Here is a 27,148-nt window from a genome sequence, read left to right on the forward strand (position 1 = left end):
AATTTCTCATTCTGCTCCTGGAGTAGAGAGAAAAACATCATGGTGAAAAACATTTCTGCCCTTGTGAGTCATTGTGACACAGACTCTATTAAGATGGATGGAGAAACGGCTGCCTCAGAGTGAAGCCAAAATACTTAGAGCGCCCCCTGCTGCCTGGCTGCAGTATGTGTCGTGAACTCTTCCTCCTCATAGTAAACAGATGAGACATGAGTCAAAGTAAATGTGACCCTGGTAGATCATGTCGATGACTGTAATAGGTTTAAGCGTGTTCAATCGTGACTGGTGACTGGTCGGTCCTCCAAATTATATGAGATTTTTTGTTGCCGTTCTCACACACACTTTGTTTCCTGCCACACGCACAGCAACACAAACACAAGATAACATGTCAGCAGTGTGGCCGTGATGAGGCTTTGACTTTCTGGAGGGTTTCTACAACCTGCAGTGTTTGAGGCTGAAGTAGACTTTATTGATGATGTTAATGTCCTTAAACTGAATCCTTTTCTTGAGAAAACACTCAAAACATCAGATTATATGAGGAAGTCATTTTTATGTGATTTTGTTAGGTACTTTTGTGTTTCGACCACCTTCAAATGCGTAAATGTGTGTGAAATAGTTTGATCAGGTCGAGGAAACCTGCAAAACACCAATATTAAGTTCGCAAGATCAACACGGCTTTCTTTGTCTACTCATCATACTCATTTGTTCATTTACAAATGTGTAAATTATTTTCTGCTTTTACATTGTCTTACCTCTGAACCCTCCGTATTGTTGAGTCGCTGTAATGGTGTTAACAGAACAAACTCGCCGTCTTAAAGTTTCATGAGAGGAAACACCGTCTTTTCTTGGTGCTGTTTATGAGGTTTTCCTTTTTTATTTGATGCTCTACTGGCTCCACGCTCACTATTTTAATCAGTGATGGCTCCCTCGCTGACTTTTGTTCCATTTCCTGACAAGTTAAAGCAAAGCTTGTTAAAGTGCGGTCTGAGGAGACTGAGAAGATCCAAGAGGGAGAAGAAATACTGAGTGTGATGAAAGAAGGGAAGCAGACATGTAAAGAAGAGATGGATGAAACTTTTTTAACACATTTAAGGTGTCGCGTAACTTCAGGATGTTGCCATGTCATAATAAAATGCATTGACCATTTCATCTCAAATATTGAACCTATTGCACCTCTGTAGAGATTATTTACGTAAATACTACAGTATTATTATTTTTTTAATGAGTCTTGAGTGGTGGGACTTTGTTGTTTTGTAGTAAATGTGAAGCCAGAATGCTCTTAATGCTTTCTGCAGATTCAGTTTGTCCCACATTGTAACATGTGGTATGTAAAATTAATAAAAACTTTATTTATACAGCACCTTTAAAACAAAAAGTTCCAAATAGCTTTACAAAGTAGAACAAGCTAAAAAGTAAAAAAAAAAAAAAAAAAACAACACACAAATTAACTTTCTTTTCAGAAAAACAGAAAAGAGTTAGGAAAATAAAAATATATTTGAAAAATATATAATACATAATAATAAAGTATTTGAATGCCAGTTTAGACTAATGCTCACCTCCACCGCCTTAGGCTGCACGCTCCTCCTTCTTAATTCTTTAAGAGTCAAGTCCCTGTCATTAATTCATCATTCAGGATGTTAAAAAACTGGTAAAGAAGAACACAATGCCAGCAGCTAAGACTGAACTCAACAGATTTAAAATGAGTTTTAAGAAGTGATTTAAATGAGTCTGCCTGATTGACATCTCCAGGCATGGAGTACCACAGCTTTGGGCTCTAAAGACTCAGTCACCTTATGTGACCATCTGAGAGCCTTCGTATTTCTGAGACTCAAACTACATGTTAGTGTTTGTTAATCCGGGCTGGGCACGTAGCACAGCAGACGCTGAAGTCATTCATCTTCAGATATTTACTCATAAACAAAGTTCAGCACAAACTGACATGTTGACCTGATGATAGCATGAGATTCTCCTGTTCTCCTGTTTGTATAGAGAAGAATAGCTCACTAGTAGTAATCCATCTAGTGGTTGTTGATGTTAGAAACGTTTAATCTTCTTACTTTAGATCTGGTGTTGAGAAGGGAACCGTAAATGAAGGTACATAAATGTTTTAACACCATACCTTTTGTACGTTGTGATTTATTTATTTTTCAAATAATATATAGAATCACATTCATTAAGCTAATACATTCATCACACGTTGACCCCCTTCAACATGTCTGTGTGACACACGGAGAGATGTTGAGGTTATGGATTTTCTGCAGTTGTATTTGATAACCACAAGGTGGAGCTATTGTCTCTTTCTGTATTGAATCAGAAATCCTCTCTGTTGTGACATTGTGCTGCTTTATCCACCAGAGGGCAGCGTCCTCCTCTGCAGGCAAAGCTGCGACACACAGTCAAACAAACGTGAAAGTGTTTTTCAGAATGTCTTATTATGATCAACAGGAAGGTGTTTGTGTGAACACCAACACTCCCGATCATTTATTTTGCTGTCACCTGAAAAAAGAACAAGTATGACTCAAAACACAGAATTTCTATCATTCTGTAAAATGCTTAAAGCGGCTTATTTTTCCTCGCTCTTGTGAGTTTTCTTCTGTCAGTCTATTCTTCTTTTTTTCTTCTTCTCCTCTCTGCTTGTTAATGATCAACAGTCTTAAACAGAGACTATAGGGACAGAAGTACCTTAAAGAAAAGCATTGCACAACATTGAGTTAATGATGGATCAGATCCCTGCTGGAGGAAATGAAAGCTAAGAAATGTTTAAAACATTTAACTTACAACTGAAACTTAACACAGAAACAAAAAGTAAAAACATTCACTCTTTTTGTACATTATAACATGGCTGAGAAGACTTGTCTATAAAGAATAAGATATGAACTAGAGATCTGTTTGGGCTTTGAAAGGAGAAAAGGAGAGGCTTGTTTGTTTTCTCGCATCCAAACGCATGGAAAAGAAAATCTACAAAACCATTATAAAATATTTTGTGAGGTTTGTGTAGTCAGCCAACCAAGTGAAGTGGAATTAAACTTTAACAACCACAACAATCTGATTTTTCTGCAAGATAAGACAAAGAGGACCTCAAGGTTGGTTTATTTTACTGCTTAATACTTTATTTTTCTTTCAATAATTTCAATCCATTTACTCTCGTCTACGACTAGATAAGTTTTTATTTCAATTAAACTATCTCTTATACGGATTATCACTCACTATGAATAGGTGTATTGATGTTAGGACATTATAGATAGGGCTGTCAAAGTAACAATCAAAATAAATTATCATGATATAGCCATCATGGAGGCCACCATCATAATTGCATGTGAATTCATCTCACCCCACCTCATGTTCAGAAAAACAATGGTTGAGTTGAAACTAAATTGAAATGTTGATAATAACCCAGAGCAATAATCAGAGACACTACAAGACTGGGTATAAAAAGTAAGCTGATCTAGATTCTGGGTCTGTGATCTATTAGCTGATGTAACTAAATTTACTTAATATATCAAAGTTTGTAGAAAATGTATCTGTTGTTAAAGGTTTACACAACTTAGAGGATGCTTTCCTGATGTGTGTTTTTTGGAACTGGTAAGGTGAAAAAATGGTTTCTATATCTGACATTAAACAGTCAACATGCTCTGTCTCATACTTAAATAAGTAAACTACTAATTAAACAACCAAAAAGCTTAGAAACAGAGGTGGTAGAGAGTTCGCTGTTAATGCAATGGATCACTTAGAAGCCAAAGAATTGATCGAGAACATAAACAAGTGACATATGTTTAGTGGTCAACTGTTATTGGTCCAGACACATTATTGTGTTGTCCAATAGGAGGCAGACGCTCGAGTGACTCTAAAATACTCTCCTCTCTTCCTTTTTCCACCTGGTAGTCACTTCTCAACCAGGACGTTGTCGTTGTGTTACAGAGCTCACATGTATGAGCAGCCATCAGCTCGTTAAGTCCTCCAAGCAGACAGCCGGGGTTCAAAGCTGATCTGTGGCTCCTCTCCAGCATGTCATTCCTCACTCTCTTACCAAGATCTTCTATCTGTCCTCCGCCTTATCTGAATAAAGGCATAAAAGCGCAAAAATACATCTTTGAAAAAAATGTCAGCATTTCATCTAGAGTATTTTCTGCTGCTCCAAACGACACGTAAAAAGATGTGAAAGATTGCAGGTTTAATCGACATGAAAAGCTTTTCATAAACCAGAGAGAAATAACCTGTACGCTGCAGTTTCCTGTAAAGAGGACCCTTTAAATATTAAAATCAAACACACAATGTGGAGACAGAACTACTTTCATTGATGCTTTCCATAATTAAGAGTCACTTATTAGTTTCATTAGCATCGGTAGAGAGAGATCCATTAAAAGTAAGTCATGGTCAAGTTTCCAGGTATTTAGATTGTCGAGGAACATATACAAACCAAGTATCACACAAGATACATGGAACATTTCATGATGACAAACGATGCTTAAATTTATGACAAAATGTATCGGAAAGATTGTGACAAATACATAGAAAATAGTTTCTGATCAAAACAAACAGAGTTTGCTTCTGCTTGTCCACATTACTAGTTGGATGTTAAAATGTTTGTAATGTGCGTCAATCACCATAAACCAGATACTTCCTTTGTGTTCAGGTGAAAGCAGAAGTTACCGGGGCAGCAGTCTCAGACTAAAAACTCAACTTTATGAATGACTCGATGTGAGAAGAGGTACAGCAAGATTGAAAACCGGATCAGTTGGAATCAACCGATCCGCTCATGTCATGTGTATCGGAGTGTATTAAACGTATTACCAAGACCGCGGAAAAAAAAAATCAGAAAAAGAAAGTTACCTAAAGCAGAAGGAGAAGAAGAGAGAGAGCTGGAAGAAAGGAGCGTCAGCCAAACAACAGAAAGGAAGAGATGAGTCAGAGAACGAGAGACAAAGACTCTGAGTGAGAGTCGGCTCACATCGCTGGTGTGGTTCAGCATGTTTCCTGTCAGTGATAATAATAGCTTTGTGTGTTCCTCTCTGCGAGAAGCGTGGGAGGAGCAGCGGGGCTGTGACACGTGGGAAGGCCGCTTGTTACTGTCACTACAGGGGAAACTGCAACATCCCCTTTAACACACACATTAGCAACACACACACACAATAGTGTAAAAGCTATGACGTGCATATGGACACTTTATTAGTTCTTTAGAATCCCAGAGTCTTTTTTTTGTTTGTTTGTTTCCAAAATGCAACAAAGTCAATCAAAGGGGAAATATAAAATAGTTTCATGGTCAAATTAATAACATTAAATATTGTTGAGACTTATTTCATAGCTCACGGAGTTTAGAAAAATAAGTGTTTTTGCACGTTGAGAACAGGTTTCTTTTCAGATTTTTAAAATGCACTCTGAAGAAGAAGAGGAGCTTTACATTCATTGGCTGAAGAGGCAGTTTGTGCTGAGGCTTATTTGTTTATCGTCATCGCTGGTTGTTCAGAGTCAAATAGAAGGAACTCATATTAAAGTAGAGACAACAAACCAAACAACCTGGTCTCACACAAAACGAGAAGCAAGCTCTGTCATATTTTGTCACGTGTCAATCTCAAGGTAGCAGCACTCTAAAGAAAAACCTTCTGCTTCAACTATTTACTAAAGTGGGACAAAATGCTCATCTTGCTGCATTTAAGAAGACTTGAAACTACAATCTGAGATGATAAACTATGAAGTCATTGAAATCAAGAGAGGAATAGGCCAATCTTTTTATTTACTGCTCCACAGCACAAGACTTCTTAGTGCAGCCGGGGGATCATCCATTTTTTCACTGCTCTCCTCGCATTCTCATTTGGAAATAGTTAACGTCTAACATAACATTTCTCCGGCCGAAACAGGAGGAGGGACTTCCTGTATGAACTTTGTCAACATCAATAGCTGAGCTGATGCTTCGGGCCTCTGCACTTAGACCCATTTTTTTCGTGGGTGCAATATTTCCAGGTGTTGAGCTGGTGCCGATGCCAGGACACAATTTCTTTCCATTGTTTTTTTGTTTTGCTTTTAAAATGTTCTTCAATGAAAGCAAATAGAAGGTGCACAGAGCACTTTAAAACGGACTTAACAGTCTCAGCCGAGGAAAGCAGCAGTGTGGCGAGACAACATTTGTAACCTAGCAACAGTGAGCCCAAGTTAAACAGACTCTGAAACAGTCTGTTATCTGAACCAGCAGCAAACACTTGATTCCTCAAATTGCTCACTTACACCAAAGTGTGAAGTTGTATGATGGTGGTCAAGGGATTCGGGGAAAATGCATTGCAAAGGCAGCTAAAAATGTAGTGGCTTTATGTTTGAAGCCATGGGTCTAATGCTGATTGTTGTCCCACACAAAGAAAACTCAATAAAGGCTTCTGTGGCTTCTGCTTCTTGCATTCAGTCTTCAAACACAGGAAGTAGAGAGTTATTTGATTATTTTGGTGCCACAACCACGCACAAACTTCTTCCCGTCTCTCTTCTCCCCCACCTACAGAAAAGCCTCTCAGAGCACTTATTCAGCACTAAATATACCTTTTTTAAATTTGAATACCACATGTGAAACTGGTATAAACGTCATCACTCACAGTTGAGAAAATGTTTGAACAGTGGCCATTCATACTCAAGTTGTTTTTTTTGGATACAGGCCATCAATGTTTCCATCACTGTCAGTTCTCTGAAAGTGAATGTTGGCGGTCAGTCTGGTCAGGTAGAACAATGCTCACCAAAATACATTCAACTTTCCATTTAATAATCACTTCTTATTATTTTTTCTCAGCTTCCTTCAGCTTAAAGACTGACTTCATGCACAGGAGGGAGCGGTCTCTACTCTCATCATATTTGGGTTGAATCTCTAAAACTTTGAAAAACAGCATCTAGGGAGCCTTAACTATGTGGTGAAGTTGTGATGAGACAGATTTCTATATTATTGATCATAAATCTTGAAATGCCTGGTATTTACACTTCAGATTTGTTGTAGAAAAGACAAACTCACAGCTATCATGGATCAGTTCGGAGGTTAATGTTAAACAAGTTCCTGGCCAGACTCTGTGGCGTTTAAATCTGCTACATATTCAGCACAGCTTGCTGATACTTTAAGTACTGGTTGGACTATAAATGAGCAGCTGTGTACATGTTTGCAATTGTACAGTTTGGGAGTCTTTTTTTAATTGCAGCAGTAATATCTTTTTTTTATTTTTAAAGAGAGAGAGTCTCAGTGGTGATCCCTGTGGAAATGTCAGGATAGATTATTTTATAGTAAATAAAGGAAACTTACATTTATTTGATTAAACAATGTGTAACAATTTGTTGTTACACATTTTGAACGTGTTATCTAACTATAGTGGGCTTGCTCAGTTGGTAGAATAGCCATCCCCAGCTCTTACAGCATGTCCGATGTGCTCTTGGGCAAGACACTTGGGCCCGAATTGCTCCTGCCGCTTCGTCAGCGTATGAATCGGTCTGTGTAGTCTCACTACTTAGCAACTATTTCCATCAGCGTGTGAATGGGAAGGTGTGACATGCGGTGTGAAGTGCTTTGAGGGGTCAGAGAAGAGTACAATTACGCAAACTCAAGTCCATTCACCATATTTAAATATCCATCTCAGTCACTCGGAGCTTTAGAAATCCGATTGATTGGAGGACAATCCCTTACAGTGAGTGTTTGAACTCTTTGATTTATTGAATAATTGAATTTAAAGATATACATTTGAAAATCTTTAATGTCCCCGAAGGGCAGTTCGGTTTGCAGCAGGAGTCCAACACAGATTAAGACAAAACATCAAAATAAAAGCATACAACCGACACAGTATAAAAGCATACAACTGACAGTTCAACAGGATGAAATCAGTACTCTAATGCAATTGTCATCACAAATTCATGAAGCCTCCATAAGATCTCATATCTTGTTCAAAAATCTGATGGTAGTTGGGACCAAATATTTCAGGTGTCTGTTTGATTTAGCCCTGCATGTAAAAGCATACCTTCTCTTGGAGGGGAGAAGATGAAACTCTGCGTAAAGGGGATGGAGAGGGTTAGCCAAAATGACATTTTAAAAAGAGATTCTAAGTCATTGAGACTCATGCCAATAGTTCAACCCTATGAATCTCCATTGGTTTCTGGATGAAAATAAAAACTTGGTTAAGTACAGAAAACACGTCGTGGAAAATGAATGCTGGCTTTTTGTTTGTGAGAGGATTGAACCAAATATGTTCTTGGTGAAAGTCCTTCATTTTGACTTCTTAATCAACTGAGACTGCAATACAAAACAGACTTTATTGGATGATTGAATGAAAACACCATAAATCATACAACTACTGTAGGTAGACAGTGTCTTACCATGAACATGCATTCTGTCAAACATCAATCTTCCCATCATTTGTGAAACATGAGAAACCTGTGAGGTTGATGCTCCTCCCTGCACTCCCTCTGCATACCACCCACCTCCCCACATAACCTTCACATTTTGGCACAAACACACATCTCCCAAGTCTCCCCCAGTCCCTTTGTCAGAAGAAAACAGCAACATGCAAATGAGTCATCGTATGGTTACTCCCACACACAGACATTTAAGAAGAACCATCATCAGACATCAAACCTGCAACGGTGCCCCCAAAAAATCCCCAACAGGAAGTAGGTGGAAGACATTGACCTGATTCCCATGCCAGTTAACATGAAATGTCAAGCTGCGAAACCAAGTCGGTGAGTTCGAGGGGATTCTATCATTTTGAAAGCTAACACAATACAGAGCTTTGTTTATGGCACTTAAAGAGACCGATTCTCGTGGTTTGTGTATTTGTTAGGAATCCCTTTAGCTGTTATCAGCTATTTTTCCTGGTTTCAGATTATTATGGAGTGTTCAGACAAACTTTCCTGGTGTGTTTTAAGCACTAAAGTCAATGCTTTGGACTTGAGTGAGGACACCAGTCATCTCTTTCCAAGCAGATATAGGAATACCAAAAGTGTTGTTATTAACGATCTAGTCCAGTGTCCCAAAAAGCGAGGTCTTGTCAGTTAGATTTGTGTCTTTCTTTTAGAAGATTCTGATTCAAATGAAGGGAAAGTACCAAAGCTAGACATTTTCTATGTAAGACAGTAAAAGCTAAGGGTTTATTAGTGTTAAAACACAGTGTTACATTTTTAAGTATCACCAGGAAAGCAGTTTACTGTTTTTGTAAACAAAATGTTACACGTTGCTCCTTTTCAGTCTGTTTGTCGCTATGCTCTGATCTGAAGCAGCCTGATTAAAGACTGCTGTTAAAATATGTATTCCTTCATATTTACATTTCTTCATCCATTTAAAGGGCCAAAAAGGTTATTCTTAAAATAACTTAGCTCAGATTGTATTTGAACTTGGTGGTATCTAGAGCAGCAACCAAACCTAATAGTTACAAGAGAAAACACAATTTATCTAAAAGGGCTTATTTTTTTACATTTCAGGCCTGAAGCATCCTCCTTCATTCATTTCTGCAGTGTAAATGAGCGACAGGCGTCGTAGCACACCCCTTTAAACGCGAAACGTTTGTAAAATTCTATAATTTTTCGTTAAGTTAAAATGACTGTGTTGGAAATAGTAATTCTCTTAGCCTGTGTAACTGAATGACATTGAGTTTTAGCATTAAGCTAAAGAAGATCCCGGTCCTGCTTTGAGAAATGGTGCCTCCCAGAAATGAATAAACTAAAAACCATCCAGCAAAATAGTAGGTATAGACTGCATTATAGGAAATTCAGAGTGAGGGAAAAAGCAGCCACAAGTGAGCTCTTTTCCATTCCAACTGCCAAAACAGTAAAAGCTTTGCATTTAAGACGGTGGAGCTAAAAACAGAGTGAGAGTCTTGTGGGCTGCAGCCTGAACTCTGAGGCACTGAGACGCGTACAGACTGGGAGACATCACTGCAGACCTGAGGACATTGTAATGTTGTAACTGCATGTGCTGCGACTACTTTGGTTGGACTTTAGATCAAATGGGTCAATGCTGCGTTGAAGGATTATCAACAGTGTTGTTACATTCATCCCACAAAGGGAGCACAGAGCCCCAACCTTAAAACACGGGTCACAGCATCATCAGGATTGTCACATTTGAAAACTGATTCTGCAACGTCTGTCCTCTTTTTATTGCTCACACATTTCTGAGCTACTGTGGTCAGCACGCTGCATAGGCGTGTCTTTGGTTTCTCTCGAGCTCTCTGTTATTCAGTTCAGCTTCAGGAGGGAAGGAGTTTAGACCCAGCAAGTCTGCATCTAGAGGTAAATGTGAGTTTTCCAACTGTTTGTAGTGAATTTAAGTATGCTGGTACATTCCTTCAAATGGGGAGGTTGTTGTTTAAATCTCAGCATAGTGTGAGTGTGTTAAACCCTGGTATTACACATGAATTGTTTATCGTTTGGCGAAGAGTTCCAAGCTTTTCTAAAAACCAGCATGAAAGCCAGGCGACACAGACGCCTCAGGCTGTGGCAGAGAAGAGCCCAGTCTCATTCACTGTGGCTCCCATACAGTCCCATACAGACCGTGTGATTAATCCTTTTGAAATGATGGAGACGAGCGGCAATTAAAATAATTTCCAAATCTAATGAGTTTGGTTTGTAAAGAGATAGAAATGATATCCATACATGAGTATGGTACAAGAGCCTGTCCTCTCTTTCATGCAAACAAACTGTTAACTATAAATGAATGCAATGAAATGAGAGAGATGATAATGAGCTGGACTTTTAGTGTGTGGAGTTTTTTGACCTCCAGTAACACTGAGGCTGTTGTGTCTCTTGTGCGTGTCCAGTGTCCAGCCATGCAAATAACACTGTCATTCAGAAGGATGCTTGCTGCTTTTCTGCTTTAGCTTATACTGACTGGACAATTGATGAACGCAAATTATAAAGCAGAGACATGTAGCTTTAGTTAAATAACAACATGTTGAATTCTAGATTGACTCAAAAAGTTTAGTTCAGGGGCTGGAAGTGGTGCTGCAGCTCGTACTGATCCCATACAGAAATATGGTTCCTGGTTCGATTCCAGGGGTCTTTCTTTGTGCAGTCTGCATGTTCTTCAGGCCGGGCTTCATCCTGGTCCTCTGGCGTCCTCCCGCAGTCTGACGGCATGCTTGTTAGGTTCATTGAGGACTATATAGGTGTGAGTGTGAATGACTGTCTGTATATGTCAGCTCAATAGAGCTCAACAGTGAAAGTCTGATGAATTTCCTCAGAATCTGATTTGATTGTGAGCGCTGATGTAATAACACACCTGAGTGTGAAACAATGCTAAAAACACCTGTTAAAGACCTTTGAGTCATATCAGCCTCATTTAAAGAAAAACAATTTTTTTTCACGCTCTCAATCAAAGTGTGTCACACCTGCAGCTGTGATTGGTGAAGCCCGCTGTTATCAGGGAAACGTTTACCACAAACTCCAGCTGTCAGCTGCTACCACTGAAGCTACCCAGAAATTTAACACACTATACATAAACACAAACTACAATATAGTACAACTTTATTGTTGACAATATAAACACTAAAATAATACCGGTAGTTGGAATCACAATGGATTGTGGGATGGGTAGTTCCGTCACTCCCAGCTTGCACTTTTGCCTCAGTTTTCCAATTATAATAACCGCCTGGTGACTAGCCACCACCACCAGACTGTTTCATGCATGGCCTGCTCCGACCCCCCCCCCCCCCCCCCCCAGCAGCAAGGATGTGTGGACATCAGAAACGTGAGGAATACAAAGGAGAAATCCTCCTGCATATTATCCCATATGCTCTCTTCACCAGTGTCTCGAGATAACACTTGTTATGAATTGGAACCAATTGATTGGTGATTTGAAAGTTAAGATTTTTCCGGTAGCTGGTTGGATTTGTTCCAGGATTAAGAACATTGCTTTATGGATTTTCTGAAATATCAGTGGAGGATTTGAATGGGGAAATGTAGTCACAGAACCACAGCCGCCGAAAAAGTGAACGATCAGTGCTGAGCTCTATAATTAACTGGTGACCTGTTCAGGTGTGCTCAGCCTCTCGCCCAATGACAGCAGGGATAAGCTTTCAGCCCCTCAGACCCTGAACCAGATAACATGTACAGACCTCACATGGATTTTTATGACCCTGTTAACTCCACTGTGGTGCGACTTTAGAGATAACCACTAATAGGGACCTATAACAGCATGCTCATTCTTTCCTAAGCTTGTAAGGTTGGATGTATAAACTCTGCAGGCTTTCAGATTATATTCTTTCTTAACAACGATAGAGTTTTTGTTCACCACTGCGGCTCAGTTTAGTTTCACAGCAGATTTGAGGTCCGCTGGTGTCTGCGTCCTTTTTATGACATAATTGCTAACTAGATGTTGAAGGAGTGGTTTCTGTTCAGTGAAGGGGAAGTTAGTCATGATATGCTTTCTGCACTCATACAACCAGTAAAACTTCATACATGCACAAATGTGCTTTGTAATTAACATTATCAGAATCTGACGTTAGTGTAAGATAGAACAATGAACCCCTTAATGAGTCTCTGGAGTCGTGTTCAGGGAGTAGTGTCACATTTAAGTGTTAGCTCCACGGTTTACATGACTGCCTGTCTGCGTTTATTTGAGCACTGAAGCCACTTTCTCGTGTGGTTGAAGGGAGGGTGACATGACACTTCATACAGTAGCTCTGAATCACCACTCCAGGAAGTGAAGTGAGCAGAAGTAGAGCATTGCGGGGCTCAAACCACTGATGACACAGACGCAGACTGAGGAGCTACACGACTGACACAGCACTCCATGGGTGAGTCAAATTCAAACTTTTAACAAGAGCTGTCTTTTGTTTTCTGTTTTGCAGCATTGATACCCGGCTGCTGGGTGTGTTAAAGCAGAAAGCCCGGCGAGTGTTGCTCTCTACAGATTTGTGAATTATTCGTATAACTTGTTTTGCCTTATGCACATTATTCTGTTTGTGTTTGTTTACATGCAACAACTTATAGAAGAAGTGATGAAGGCTTTTCAATAGAGAGTCTATAATATAATGCTTATCAGATTCATAAAATAACAATGGGATTTGTTGAATGATCTACAAATGTCTGTTGACCTCAAGCTGAAATTAAAAACTACATTTTCTTACTTCAGACTTTTAACCTATGACTGTCAAATTTACCGAAGTAAAAAGTGAGATTTTCTCACATGTAGCTGGCATTGTTAGCCAACTTGTATGAAAAGTAGGATCCTGTTTTGGGGTCAGAACATTGATAACTATATATGGCTGATTTAAAACTTTAAACTGAAACTTAAGTTCCAGAGTAGAATCAAAAAGTCAGACCGCAGTTGTTGATTATGAAAGAAACATGAGTCTGACTGCATGTTGTGAAATAGGTCAAGGGTTCGATCCCCAGCGCCTGCAGCCACACGTCTGATGTGTCCTGGTGCAAAACGTTGAACCCCAAGTTGCTCCCGCTGCTGTGTAGATGGATTATAAATGTGTATGAATGTGATTAGTTACTTCTGATAGTCCTATCTTCTGCTATCATGGTGCGAACGGGGAGATGCAACCTGCCGTGTAAAAGTAGTCAGAAGACCAAACAAATGCTCCACAGGCTCAGGTCTATTTGCCATTTGCAAAAGTAGCTTGTTTGTAGATTTTCCTTTTCTATAATATACATTCTGTAAAGTTTAAATCTGTGGAATCAGTGAATAGCCTGTGATGTTTTCAGTGTCGTGCTAAGCTAATTGTAGCACCATTAAAGGTTCTATACACAGTAGCAGTTTGTTTACTCTTTGATGGCGTTGTAAAGAGAAGTTTATAGCAAGAGAGATAAAAGTTGGTCTCTCTGTCTGAAGCGGTCAGACTGCTGTGATGCTGTTGTCTCTTTTATTAATGGATGCCAAATGTTTTGTTTTAGTCAGCCTTTTTTTTCAGTGTGTGACCTTTTAATGCAGGCTTGGATTTCACTTATTAACTCATTAAAGTGTGCTGTAATACAGTTGATTAAGTCTTCAAGTACAGAATAGCTCTGATAATAATTCAAAAGACTGTTGTCCTCCAAGCAGGCTGCTGGGTATGAATTTGTTCTGTGACTCCTTTCCTGCATGGCAACTCCCCGATTACTAACTCTAGAAAAATAAAGGCATAAAAATCCCCCAAAATAAACCTTTAAAAAATAAGGAGAGCTTGAGGCATGGCTTTGAATACAGCATGACAAAAAGTCTAGATGCATTGACTTACTTGCATGACTTGCATCTGGCTTGCATGTCCAGAACGTTGTTTCCGTGGTAACAAGTTTGTCATGTACTGTATTTGTGAGGGAATAATAACTCTTGATTCTTATGCAACTGTCTTTGCATCGCTGTCACATTGTCTACGACTCAACATGCATCTTAGTATCTCTGTGTGCTTTTAGTTGTTACTTAAGAAGGAGGGCTTCAATGTTCAAGTTTATTATTCCTTATTCCAATTAATGAAAAAGGTGGATATTATTATATTATTAGCCTACTTAATGTTCAGATTAGCTAGCAGGCTGACTAAAGCTAACAGCAATGAGAGGACTGATGTCACCTTTGTTTAGTTTGGTTGTTCTCCACGTTTTGCTGCTTCACTGTGCTTTCCTATTTTATTTTGTCTATTTCTTCCTCATGTTCCTAAATGTCCTCATGTGTGCGTTTCCCTCGTCTTGTCATAAGTGTTTCCTGTTTTATTTTGTCATTCGGGTCCGTCGTCTTTTTTTCCCTCCCCTTTGATTTCCCGCACCATTTTCACCTGTGTCCAATCCCTCCTGGGCTAATTAAAGGTCTGTGTTCTTTCCCGTCTGTGTCACTTCATACGTCATATTCTGCTTCCCGGATTAATTCTCCTTTTGGCTCTCAGTGATTTGTCGTTTCCTACTTTTGGATTTTTTGTGGACTTTTTTTTAGCCTTATTAGTAATTTTAGGATAAAACTCTAACTGAAAATCTGAGAAAACGAAGCAGAACAAGTCTTTTTTTTTTTCTGCAACAGCACCGACTGTGCTGCCAGTTCACACAGTTTCAGTTGTAGGCTATATTTAATAATTGGTGAGTGATAAAGTGTCAGTCACTGAACTTACTACAGTATGAATAGCAACCTGATATGTCAGTGTGTGACTCACTGCAACAGGAACCAGCAGTCCTCTCTAATGTGAAAACATCACATCAAACCAAACATTTCATTGCTTTCTGTGTTGTGCATTTCCGTAACGCTACAGCTGTTCTGATCGTCCCTATTGACTCATACTGTGCATATCTTTGCATCATTGATGCCCAGCACAGATATTCTGGGGGGGGGTTTTCTAGCTTGATGAACCAGCAGATGCATAAATGTCTTTAACCAGCCTTCATGTCTCTTCTAGTAGCTTGAGCATGTATCTGTATAAAGTTCAGTATGACCTGAAACATGGCTCAAACAGCAGGTACTCTGCAAGAGCCTTTTTTTTTCTTTCGCATTAAATTCTCAAACTTCAGTCACCTTACACACGTCTTACACCTTACATTTGAAAAGTGAAGTGGAACAATCTGTCTCTGAAGGTAATTTCCCAGGTGCTCTGTCTAGACCTGTGTGGCACAGTGTGGTGCTATTTTTTATAATTTCTATGTCTGTCACTATCGCTCATTCGTTATTACAGAGCCACCTCTGCTATATAGTTCTCCCCTTGCTTTACATGCCATTATGACGATTTCTCATGAAGTTTCTCGTCCAGAATTTCAAGTTATTCTGATAATCCCCCAATCACTGCAGGCTTGTTCCTGCTGGACTTCTGTCTAAATGTATTTGTAGTATCAATGTACAGATCCTGTGGGCCTTGAATGGGAATGTCTTGCATAGTATATAATGCATATTATTCCTGGTTTTGTATTGTATGACCTGTCAGGTGATCTTAGGGGATTGAAAGCTGAAGGTGTATCTGTTCACTTGTTCATGTCTGATAAAGGGTGAGAGCTCAAAATGTTGCTTAACATTGGAGCAGCTTGGTGTGTGGACTGAGTCTTTGTCTTTTTTTTGTCGAGCACTCAGTTCTCAATTTGTTCATGATTATGATTATTATGAGAGAATTACTGTGCACCCACCTCTTTATCAGCTCAGCCATGTGAGCTCATCATTTACGAGTTCCCACACAATATACAAAAATAAAAAGCACGGTATAGTCCTCAGTATGCAGGCCCAGTGATGGGCCAAATATCACCACAGTCCTTTCACCACAATACAAGCACATACCACAATGGCACTGAAATACCTGACCTGACATGAGCACTACTGATGCAGCTCAGTGGAGCTCAACATCAACTCTTTGATTATCTACACCTGTGACGTGTCAAAATGGCTGCATCAAAAACCACAAACGAGTTACTGCATACTTTTTTCAAAATACTCAAATCCTACTGTTAGTATGCCGTTAGCAACATACTAAGCTGCAGGTCACATCCACTTACTTCCAGTCTGAGCTACACTGGATAAGCTAGCATCAAGCGTGAATGTTGGCCCATACTGAACATAGAATTCAACAGCAATATATAAAACGTTCATTACTAATACAGCGTCATAGTCATTTTAAACCATTTAGTCATTAATAATGTGTTTCAGTCCACTAGTTGGCTGGATAGCGAGCTCTCTGATTGGATAGTTTGAGAGCTGTAATGCATTGTGGGACAGTTTAGTATGACTAGTGTGCTCCTGTTTCACACCTAAAAATTCTGGCCTATGTTCTGTAGTATACACTTCTTGTAGTGTAAATACTTCTTGCATACACAAAATTGCATGCTATGATTCGTATCATACCGCATACTCAATGTGACATCATATTTAGTATGATTAATATGAAATTAAGTGGTTTCAAACACTGAAAAAAAAGTTCCCTAAACCTGCTTTAATTATGCACGGTGCATCTGTAAAAGGCTTTGTTTGTAATTTAATGTGTAACAGAGAATATGCAAATAAGGCAAATTTACCTTTGAGTAATGTGCCTCATTTGCATAATTAGGGGCGAGGCCGAGTTGATTGACACCTTTGTCTATGTGCCCGGAGGCTGAACCTCATTTCTACCTCTGCTTGTTTCGAGCTTGATCAAATGTAAGTTGGAGATGGCTTTACCAATATGGCGACCAACATCGTTCAGCTTCATAAATACTGAGTGACATCACTGAGACCACGTCCATGTTTTATACAGTCTATAATGTGAACATGGTAAAAAAGAAGGAAAAAGATTGGTGTGTTGGTATTTGTAATTTGTGTGTTCAAACAAAATGTAAAAAAACACTATTCAAAGAGCAAACATTTACGTCTAACAAGTAACAGGTAACTTCCTGATTGGACAGTTTGACAGTCACATTTCTGCATCATCAGGATGGACCAATTAAAATCTGCTGACTGAAAGAATTGTGACACTTGACAGAGTTTTTGATATTTATATTTCAGTTATTTGGCGACACAACGTTCATGAAGAAACATTTGGTAAATAAGATGTATGAGAGAGTTTGTTTGATGACAATTAAGGACACAGGCAACTTTTAAAGGTAGTTAAAGTCCCACGTTTTGAAAAAAGTTTACCTGCAGCCTCAGACAGGAACAGCTACATTTCAGTTTGTATTGTCAGCGGTGGACATGAATGTGTGTGTGCTTGTGGGACGGAAAGTCCCGCTGCCTTGTTCTTAGGCCCTGTGTGTCCGAGTGTGTGAACGGTGTGGTTTTTTACCCAGCAGCCAATCACTGGTTAGCCTCAAGGAAGCAGGAAGGAACACGCTTCTGCAGTTCGACCAATGAGAAGCTAGAGCTGGAGGACGAGGCCCCTTCAGGAAGAGACTGGTGGAGTATCAGGGGCTCAGACAACCACCAGACTTCCTAACCAACAAGGCTGATTGTTCTTTCTTCCCGTCTCTCAAACTCTTGAATTTCTCTTTTTTTTCCTAACCATTAATAACTCGATTGTGTCTTCGTGCTCTGTTCATCTTAATCTGAACAAACCTTTAATCTGGAATCTGTGTCTTTATCGATTTTATCGTCAATCCATTCAAGCGTACAGCAGCCCTCCTTCGCTCTTCACAGTTACAAAAAGTATGGTGGTATTTTGCTTGGTGCTGTCACCGTCATGTCCGCAGACATGTCCGCTCCGTCCATGAGGAAGAAGTCGTTTGCTCGGAGCACCAAGCCGAGCGCCAGGATGTGTATTCGGGAACAGAGGGAAATCCTGTAAGTTCATGCTTTATCTTTTGTGAACTTGGCACTTTTTCTTGAATGTCTTTTCCTCTCTAGAGTTTTTTTTTTATTTTGTGAGTGAATTGAAAGATGTTTTCCCAGATTACTTGACTGCACGTCGCCCTTACTGTACCTCCTTTGATTGGATGCCGAGTCCGAACTGTTTGAGGGACTGATGGGAGATTTTTGCTTGTATTCATCTTTATCTGGTATCAGACATCTGGTATTTCGTGCTTATTGTTTACCACATTTGTGTAGCTGAACGCTTTCCGGATCTGTTTTGGACTTGATTAGATTTGGCGAAGTTTAGTCTTTTCATTGTATGAGATCAATGATGCAACTTCGGGGTTTCCCATTGACTTCTTCTTAGCCTGCAGTCCAGTTTTTGGTTGCAGAATCTCCTTATTGAGTCTTTCCTTTATCTTTATTATCCTCTTGGTTTCTTGTAGCATTGTGCATGCTGCAGTAAGGATTCTGTGGAAAAACATGAACGAACCAGTGCACAGTTTTTAAAATCACATGAACTGAAGAACACAGGTGTGCTGGCATTTTAAAGGGACAACATAATGTAATAGGACAGAGATGTACGCATGATTTTAAGTTTAAAAATCTTCTCAGATAAAAGAGTGTGCATGTAATTTACAAAGGAAGCTTAACTAAAAAAAAAGTCTAGTGCTTGAGTTTGTGTGTTATGGGGTTGAATTTGAGAACTGAATCTGAAACTCACACATCAAGCAATTCAACAAACAGCATTTGTAAGATGGAGAAATGACAAATAGCTGACACAGTCACTCACTTTGGCTATTAAAACTCAGCGGACAGTAGTTCAGTAGAAGAACTTTTTAACTGTAACACAGACGATGCCTAAATATATAACATATTGATTTATTGTTCATTCCTTTTTTAACTCATAAACACACATTTGGTCTTCTCTACATGCCATACATCTATACTGGTGGAAGCACATGTCTGTTCCTATGCTGGCGGTTCAAACACAATAGGGAGACTCTTGTCCATTCTTCTTAAAGACTGTCTTTCCAGTAGCGTTAGGTTTGTTTCACTTCTTATTGATACAGATGTGAATAAATTGATGGTTTCAGTCCACAGAATACAGAACGAGTACAGCCGTACACATTTTCCCATGCATGGCATGACACATTTGAAATAGCTTCACTTTTTGACAGCTTCCACCGGACATGAAACTGTGCTTGAAATAAAAGTGAGCAATGTCCATTTCAAGCGAATTGACGGCCACACTGCAGCAGCGACAGCGACACATTCTCCACTTTCTGCTTTTCTCTGCAGCCAAGCAAAGACACACTGTAAAAAGCAAACACGTCAAAAGCCAGCATTGTGAAGATTAGTCCAGCATATATTTCAGATTATTTTTGTTCCAAAAAAACACTCTTCATTTGGAGAACGGATGATGCAATTTGGTGGCTTTCAGCATGCACAATAAAGGAAATACCTTTGCAATAGTATCCACTGGCTCTCAAACACAAAAAGGGGAAGATGGAAAAAGCATTAAGCTAAGTTGCCATGAGGTCATTACACTGTGTATGACCTGTTCACAGACGCTGAATGTGATGTAAGAACATTGCAAAGCACAGCGCAGAAGGTCACGTCCTAAAATTCAGTGTGCCAAATTGTATTGGGGCTGTTTACCATAGTTTTAGCATCTTTCTGCCCAGTTTCCATCAAACTGACATGCTGTCTTTAGAAGACTTTCAGCTGCAAGCCGGTTCAAGACAAAGCTCTGACATCCTTCACTAACACTAGTTTTAAATTCAGCTTTTTGATGATGATGATTACATGATGATAACAGAGACGCTTCTTATTTAGGAGTAAAAAAAGGAAATACTTTAAATATTGATTTCTACAATAAGAGCGTTAAACAAAATCACAACTGTTAAAATTAATCAAACTTGCACATGTTTTTTCTGCTAGTTACACATTTGTAAGGGGTACAAAAAAAAGTCTAGTCGAAGTGAAATGTGCCGTGTTTATTCAAAAACAGGCAATGAATTCTTATAAAGTTAACTATTGAAGATGAAGTCAAGTACTGCAGCATGGCTCACTTTGGGTGACTGAAGCTAAGGTCTGTAGGGACTTGGGTTGAGAACTTGAGGATCACTGGTTCAAGTTCTGGTGCAAACCAAGATATGGAAGTTGATCTGGTTGCTGGAGAGGTGCTAGTCACTTACAAAGTCCTGCTGAGGAGCCCTTGAGCAAGGCACAGAGCCTCTCAAACAGCTCTGGCGTGCTCCCTGCAGCAGTGTGTAGCAGCCCCTCTCTGACATCTCTCCACTAATCCATGTCATCGGGTCCTGTCTCTGCACGTGTGTAATGGAAGCACGTCTCTCTCTGTAAAAAAAAAAAAAAAAACAGGATTGAATTACAGCAGAGTAACCATGAGTAAACGATTTCATCTGCTGCAGAAAAATCCCAGTGTGGGGAGGTTTACCTACCACAAGAAGCAAACACTTTGGGTTTACAGCTCAGATCTGTGACAGAGACCACCCAAATAACATTACATAACAAAATTACATTTAACCAGCAAACATTTAGCTGATAGAATGCATCAAGACCAAATCTTATGCCAGAGCCACAAATACTGCACGTTTCCTCTCCATGCTACCTCTTGTGACACTTTACTGTTACTGTGTTCAGTTATTTTAAAAACTAGAACATCTAAACGAGGCCTGACGCTGACATTCAACATGATCAACATCTGTTCTGTGGTGACTTCACTGAGAGGCAGAGACTTGCACAAGTGCATAATGGGTTCATTGGGGTTGTATAGTATGTTGTGAATAAACACAGATGAGTCCATCATTTTGAATTGGGAGGGAGAATATTTCATGCTTTGCAAAATCATTTGCATTTTGAATTGCTCTCGTTTGTAAATCACAAGATAAAAAGCCAAAAGCTAATGCTTTATAAGGCTGTAAAATGTGGAAGAATCCAATCCGAGCTGTTTATGCAAATAGGTTATAGGTTATTGTCCAATGGAGACTAAACGGAGAAACACTGTTCCAGTCCTGTTTTGTGTCAGAGAGAGAGAGAGAAAAGACAAGACAGCATTTACGGGAAATGTTTTTCTTATTTTCGACCCCATGTCGGGGGGAGGGGTTGGAAAGGTGTCAGGTGGGCTTTCACTCAGTGCAAAATCTAAACGCCATCTCTTCCTGTTTCTTTTTATCTCTCTTCCTCTCTCTCTTTCATTTCATATCTTTGTGGCTTTCTCTTGTGAGAGGGAACATAGCTACAGTTAATTTGTTAATCTTCATATTTAATCCTTTAAAAGCTGTTTAAAAAAAAGGCTTGAGCAGGGTGTGAATGAATGTGTGAAGAGAAATCCTTTCTGTAACCGCCTGAACCGTGACGACTCTGCAGTTCCTATAAAGTAGCGTTGCCATATTTGGACACAGGAAGTTGTTTTGTGAAGGAGAAGCCACGTGTATGGAAAGCGGATCTGCAGGTGTTATTATTTCAGCCGTCTCTGGGTCCACTGCTGCAGGTGTGTGTAACGTAAAGTTAGGTTTCTGTTTCTCTTCTCTCTTTGTCTGTGGAGAAGGAACCAAAGAATCCCACAAACTGTCACCCACTCATCACCTACTCCTTTATAGCTTCATTGACTCCTTTTATTTTGGTCAAACTGCATCAGCACTGTTTTCATAAATCGATCAGAGTTAGATTTTACCATTTAGATCAGTTAGCAACTCGTCATCTGAGGAAATATTTACATGGCTGTATTTCTTGGACAGGGCTGTCGCTCTTCCTCAACGTAGCGCAGGAGCAAACTCTTAGTGAAGGATGGGGTTCATCTGAAATGAGCCTCTGAGCGAAACATTAACCCGGGTAAAGGGAGCGCCGCAGCGTGCGTGTGAGCACAGAGCCGAGAACAACAAACCTAGGAGGAGTTTGACTTCTTATCAGTAAGTCATTAGTCCACATTACATGTGCTGTACATTGTAGAATGTCACATGTTAAGCCTTTAAGTATATGAATTATTAACTACTTACAACAAAAGGAATGCAAGGAAAACGATAATGCGGTGTGCTGAGCAGTTCTTCACATGGACTGCTATTAACCGAACTGGAAAAGAATCAGACCAGGATATTTTTCAGTTGTTTTTTTTTCCTTACAAATATCAAAACTGAAGCCTGGAAATTTTACCAGGACAACTCAACTTTTTAAGGTCAGAATTTTCCTTTTTTTTTTTTTTTTTTTCTTTCTGCGGTGATACCAAAAATAATGAAAACAACATGCTAAAACAAAAAGACAGCTGTAAAAAAGTGCTACGTCTCCTCAGGTCTTAAAGCTAGAAGAACGTCTCTTTAAACAGGGCGTCAACACAACACTCAGTAAATCACTCTGAGCTGGACACAAATTATCCATGAAATCATGACAACAACAGACGTATCCATATAAATCCAAAATGCTTAAGCTCTCTTGCAGCTCGTCCTCCTGCCCTTCCTTCGGGTGTGAGACGAAGCTTTGTGTGTGTGCTCACATGAATCCTGTTAATCATTCATCCGGACAAAAATAACAAAGAGGAGGCGTTAATACTCTCGGGCTCAGATCTGAAACCTGCTAACTCTCAGTTTCTATTCATGAATGTACACCTCATTATTAAATGTCTAAAATGTGAAGCCGAGCTGGGGGAGGAAAGTCTGCCGTGGGTCGTCACTGAGGGGAACAGGAAGCGCGCTCTGTAGGTAAAAACCTTCGCTCTGTATGACGGCGTGTGTTTCCTAAACAGGATGGACACTTCTCTGCATTAGCTGCATCTGTTAATGTGGTTTGACCTTTCCATCTGCGTGGGGTAGTGTGTGGTTTGTCTTCTGTCCTGTGTCTTGAGGATGCTTTATGATTGTACCCACTGCTTTGTAACAGCTCTGGTTTGTCACGTAACATTTGAGTAATGAACACCTGGCCGCAGTTGAAATCTGTGTCAACACCTGTTGAAATCTGTGTCAACACCTTCACAGTTTGTGTGAAAGTTAAATGAATTTTACGTCATTACTTAACTTCAGAATCAGAAACTAAACAGCAGAGGATTGCATTTCATCATGAGGTGGGTCCTGATCCCAGTGGATGTGTTTTACTCTGTGGGTGTAAAATGTTCGCTTGCAGATTTGGTTATTTGTCATTAAAGCAAAAGGTTATAACATGTTTTAGAAGGTTTAAACAGTCAGATCGACATGACTGGGACTCAATAAGCTGGTTGTGACTTTTGGACTGTAACCAACAATGTGAGTGTATTTTATAAATCACCTATTACAGACAGGGGAAATGTGGTTGTTGCATTTGCTCTTAAACACAATATAGCTGTAATCCTTCTCACCATCTGTTTTATATGGACTGAAGGTTAAGTGGTGTTTTCATTGGCTCTCTGTTACTCTCCATATTTGTCCTCAGTCAGTTCTGTTTTGTATTAAGTGATTTATTCAAACCTTTGTTGCAGCCTTGAAAATCATTGAGTGTTACCTCATTTGCAATGATGTTGAGATCCAGTATACATACATGCATACTGTACATACATACATACATACATACATACATACATACATACATACGTACAGTACATACATACATACATACATACATACATACAGTACATACATACATACATACAATACATACATACATACATACAGTACATACATACATACATACATACGTACAGTACATACATACATACATACAGTACATACATACATACAGTACATACATACATACATACAATACATACATACACTCAACAAAAATATAAACGCAACACTTTTGTTTTTGCTCCCATTTGTCATGAGATGGACTCAAAGATCTAAAATTCATTCCAGATACACAATATTACCATTTCTCTCAAACATTGTTCATAAATCTGTCTAAATGTGTGATAGTGAGCACTTTTGCTTTGCTGAGACAATCCATCCCACCTCACAGGTGTGCCACATCAAGATGCTCATCAGACACCATGATTAGTGCACAGGTGTACCTTATACTGCCCACAATAAAAGGCCACTCTGAAATGTGCAGTTTTGTCTCACAGCAAAATGCCACAGATGGCGCAAGCATTGAGGGAGCGTGCAATTGGCATGCTGACAGCAGGAATGTCAACCAGATCTGTTGCTCGGGCATTGAATGTTCATTTCTCCACCATAAGCCGTCTCCAAAGGCGTTTCAGAGAATATGGCAGTACATCCAACCGGCCTCACAACCGCAGACCACGTGTAACCACACCAGCCCAGGACCTCCACATCCAGCAGGTTCACCTCCAAGATCGTCTGAGACCAGCTACTCAGACAGCTGCTGAAACAATTGGTTTGCATAACCAAAGAATTTCTGCACAAACTGTCAGAAACCGTCTCAGGGAAGCTCAACTGCATGCTCGTCGTCCTCATCGGGGTCTTAACCTGACTCCAGATCGTCGCCGTAACAGACTTGAGTGGGCAAATGCTCACATTCGATGGCGTCTGGCACGTTGGAGAGGTGTTCTCTTCACGGATGAATCTGGGTTTACATTGTTCAGGGCAGATGGCAGACAGCGTGTGTGGCGTCGTGTGGGTGAGCGCTTTGCTGATGTCAATGTTGTGGATCGAGTGGCCCATGGTGGTGGTGGGGTTATGGTATGGGCAGGCATCTGTTATGGACGAAGAACACAGGTGCATTTTATTGATGGCATTTTGAATGCACAGAGATACCGTGATGAGATCCTGAGGCCCATTGTTGTGCCATACATCCATGAACATCACCTCATGTTTCAGCAAGATAATGCACGGCCCCATGTTGCAAGGATCTGTACACAATTCTTGGAAGCTGAAAATGTCCCAGTTCTTGCATGGCCAGCATACTCACCGGACATGTCACCCATTGAGCATGTTTGGGATGTGCTTGACCGGCGTATACGACAGCGCGTACCAGTTCCCACTAATATCCAGCAACTTCGCACAGCCATTGAAGAGGAGTGGACCAACATTCCACAGGCCACAATTGACAATCTGATAAACTCTATGCGAAGAAGATGTGTTGCACTGCATGAGGCAAATGGTGGTCACACCAGATACTGACTGGTTCTGAGTCCCCAGACCCTCAATAAAGCAAAAACTGCACATTTCAGGGTGGCCTTTTATTGTGGACAGTCTAAGGTACACCTATGCACTAATCATGGTGTCTGATGAGCATCTTGATGTGGCACACCTGTGAGGTGGGATGGATTGTCTCAGCAAAGCAAAAGTGCTCACTATCACACATTTAGACAGATTTATGAACAATGTTTGAGAGAAATGGTAATATTGTGTATCTGGAATGAATTTTAGATCTTTGAGTCCATCTCATGACAAATGGGAGCAAAAACAAAAGTGTTGCGTTTATATTTTTGTTGAGTGTACATACATACATACATACATACAATACATACATACATACAGTACATACATACATACATACATACATACATACATACATACATGTCTTTTATTTCAGGTTTAAAGCACAACAAGCTGAGAGCAGATGAATGAGTTCAGAGTAAACCCACATACAGTAACTTGCAGCATTTTACTGTGAAAAAACATGAACAGGGAAAGAGTAAACTAAAGTAAATTCTAAATTTCCATTTTGAAATCAGAGCTTCAGAGAAATCTGACTCCCTGTATTGTTGGGTTTCTTTATTTCTAAAGCAGTGCTTGTGCCCTCGTACTTTCCTGTTACTGCCATGTTGTCATGAGGAAGTGGAACAGGGATTCATCGGGGGGTTTCTTCATGTCGCCACTGATCTTCTTTTAGTTTCACTTTGAATGGTGATGCGTCGGTCTGTCCGCTGTGGTCACATTGTTCTGGTTGAATTCAGCTCAACATATCTGTAAAAAAAAAATAAGCTGCTGGTTTGTCTTTATGAAAGTCATGTCTGAGATGCAGTCTTTCTTTGGCTGTGACTTTTTAAAGGGTTTTTTTCTTCTTCATTTAGAAGCTGTTATCTGAGCTAATACCATCGTCCAGCTTATTGTCCATGAATCGTTTCAACATCACTGGAAAGCTCTTTTACATTGTTTGTTTGCGTGTGTGCATGTGTGCATGCATGTGTGTGCGTTTGTGCGTGCATGCGTGTCCATCTGTCCGGAGAGGAAACGTGTCTGCAGGCGTCTGGTATGTGAGCAGCTCCTGTGCTTCCCTTCCTGACACACAGCTGCTCTCTGATTAGCATCTCAGCCTCACAAACAACAAACAACTTCAAGACGGTGAACTAACAATCCAAAAACATCAGAGGCTTGTGAAGGTGGTGCACACCTTTAGTTATTTACTTCACAAGATTAGAGGACACACGCACCAACAAACCAGACTGTATTAAGGAGACCTTTGGAGTCCTTACTTCATGGTGTGATTTTTGAGTTTGTGAAAGTGATGGAAGGACAAATAAACGAACCCTGAGTGACGTATACATTGAAGCTTTAAGACCTTTTATTTTCCCACTCCTGTAACTCTGCTGACCGAGCGAGTTTCTATTTTCATTCATCATTTCCTCCCAGTTAAACAAGTGACCTCATCTTGCTCAATAATCAGATCAACCTGTGGTTCCCTTTTCTCTCGCCTCTCTGTTATTTTTCACAGAATTTGTTTACTGGAGGGGTTTTTTTCCACTCAAATGTAATTGATGCCGGGAAGGTTGAATCGCATGATGATGGTGTAATCTGAGTGATGTCACCCAATGCAGGCTCCAGCACCTGCTTATATCAAAGAAGGTTTAAAGCAGCAACAACAGCAGCAGGACTCGGAGGTCTTGGGATCAGGGTCTGCTGCTTGTTCCTTAAACGAGACCTGAAACCAAAGGATTGTTGTTCCCCACTGGAAGTGGGAGCTCCACATTTGTTTGGACTTGTGTTTGATGCATCTCTCTACATCTGTTGTATGTAATGTCTGTGTTTCTTTTCTTTCTCGTTTGTCACATCGTCCTCTTTCTTCTCTGTCAGACAAAATGCTGCTGAATTAACAGTTTGAAGACTTTTC

At 39.9% G+C, this 27,148-nt stretch overlaps 1 protein-coding gene across 3 annotated transcripts in view; it reads left to right on the plus strand.

Moving 5' to 3' along the window:
- The window catches only part of sh3bp2 (SH3-domain binding protein 2), an 81,704-nt gene that overhangs the window by 44,040 nt on the left and 10,516 nt on the right, over positions 1-27,148 (plus strand). Inside the window, exon 1 of one of the 3 annotated variants that reach the window (XM_079364623.1) lies at positions 17,771-18,136. The exons of the other annotated variants lie outside the window; for them this stretch is intronic. Within the exon in view, the coding sequence (XP_079220749.1) occupies positions 18,036-18,136 (101 nt within the window). The 5' untranslated portion in view covers positions 17,771-18,035. Of the gene's footprint in view, positions 1-17,770; positions 18,137-27,148 lie in introns of those variants that run through there. 3 annotated transcript variants of the gene reach the window in all.

Source organism: Symphodus melops (assembly GCF_947650265.1).
Source record: "Symphodus melops genome assembly, chromosome: 16".
Taxonomy (NCBI): domain Eukaryota; kingdom Metazoa; phylum Chordata; class Actinopteri; order Labriformes; family Labridae; genus Symphodus; species Symphodus melops.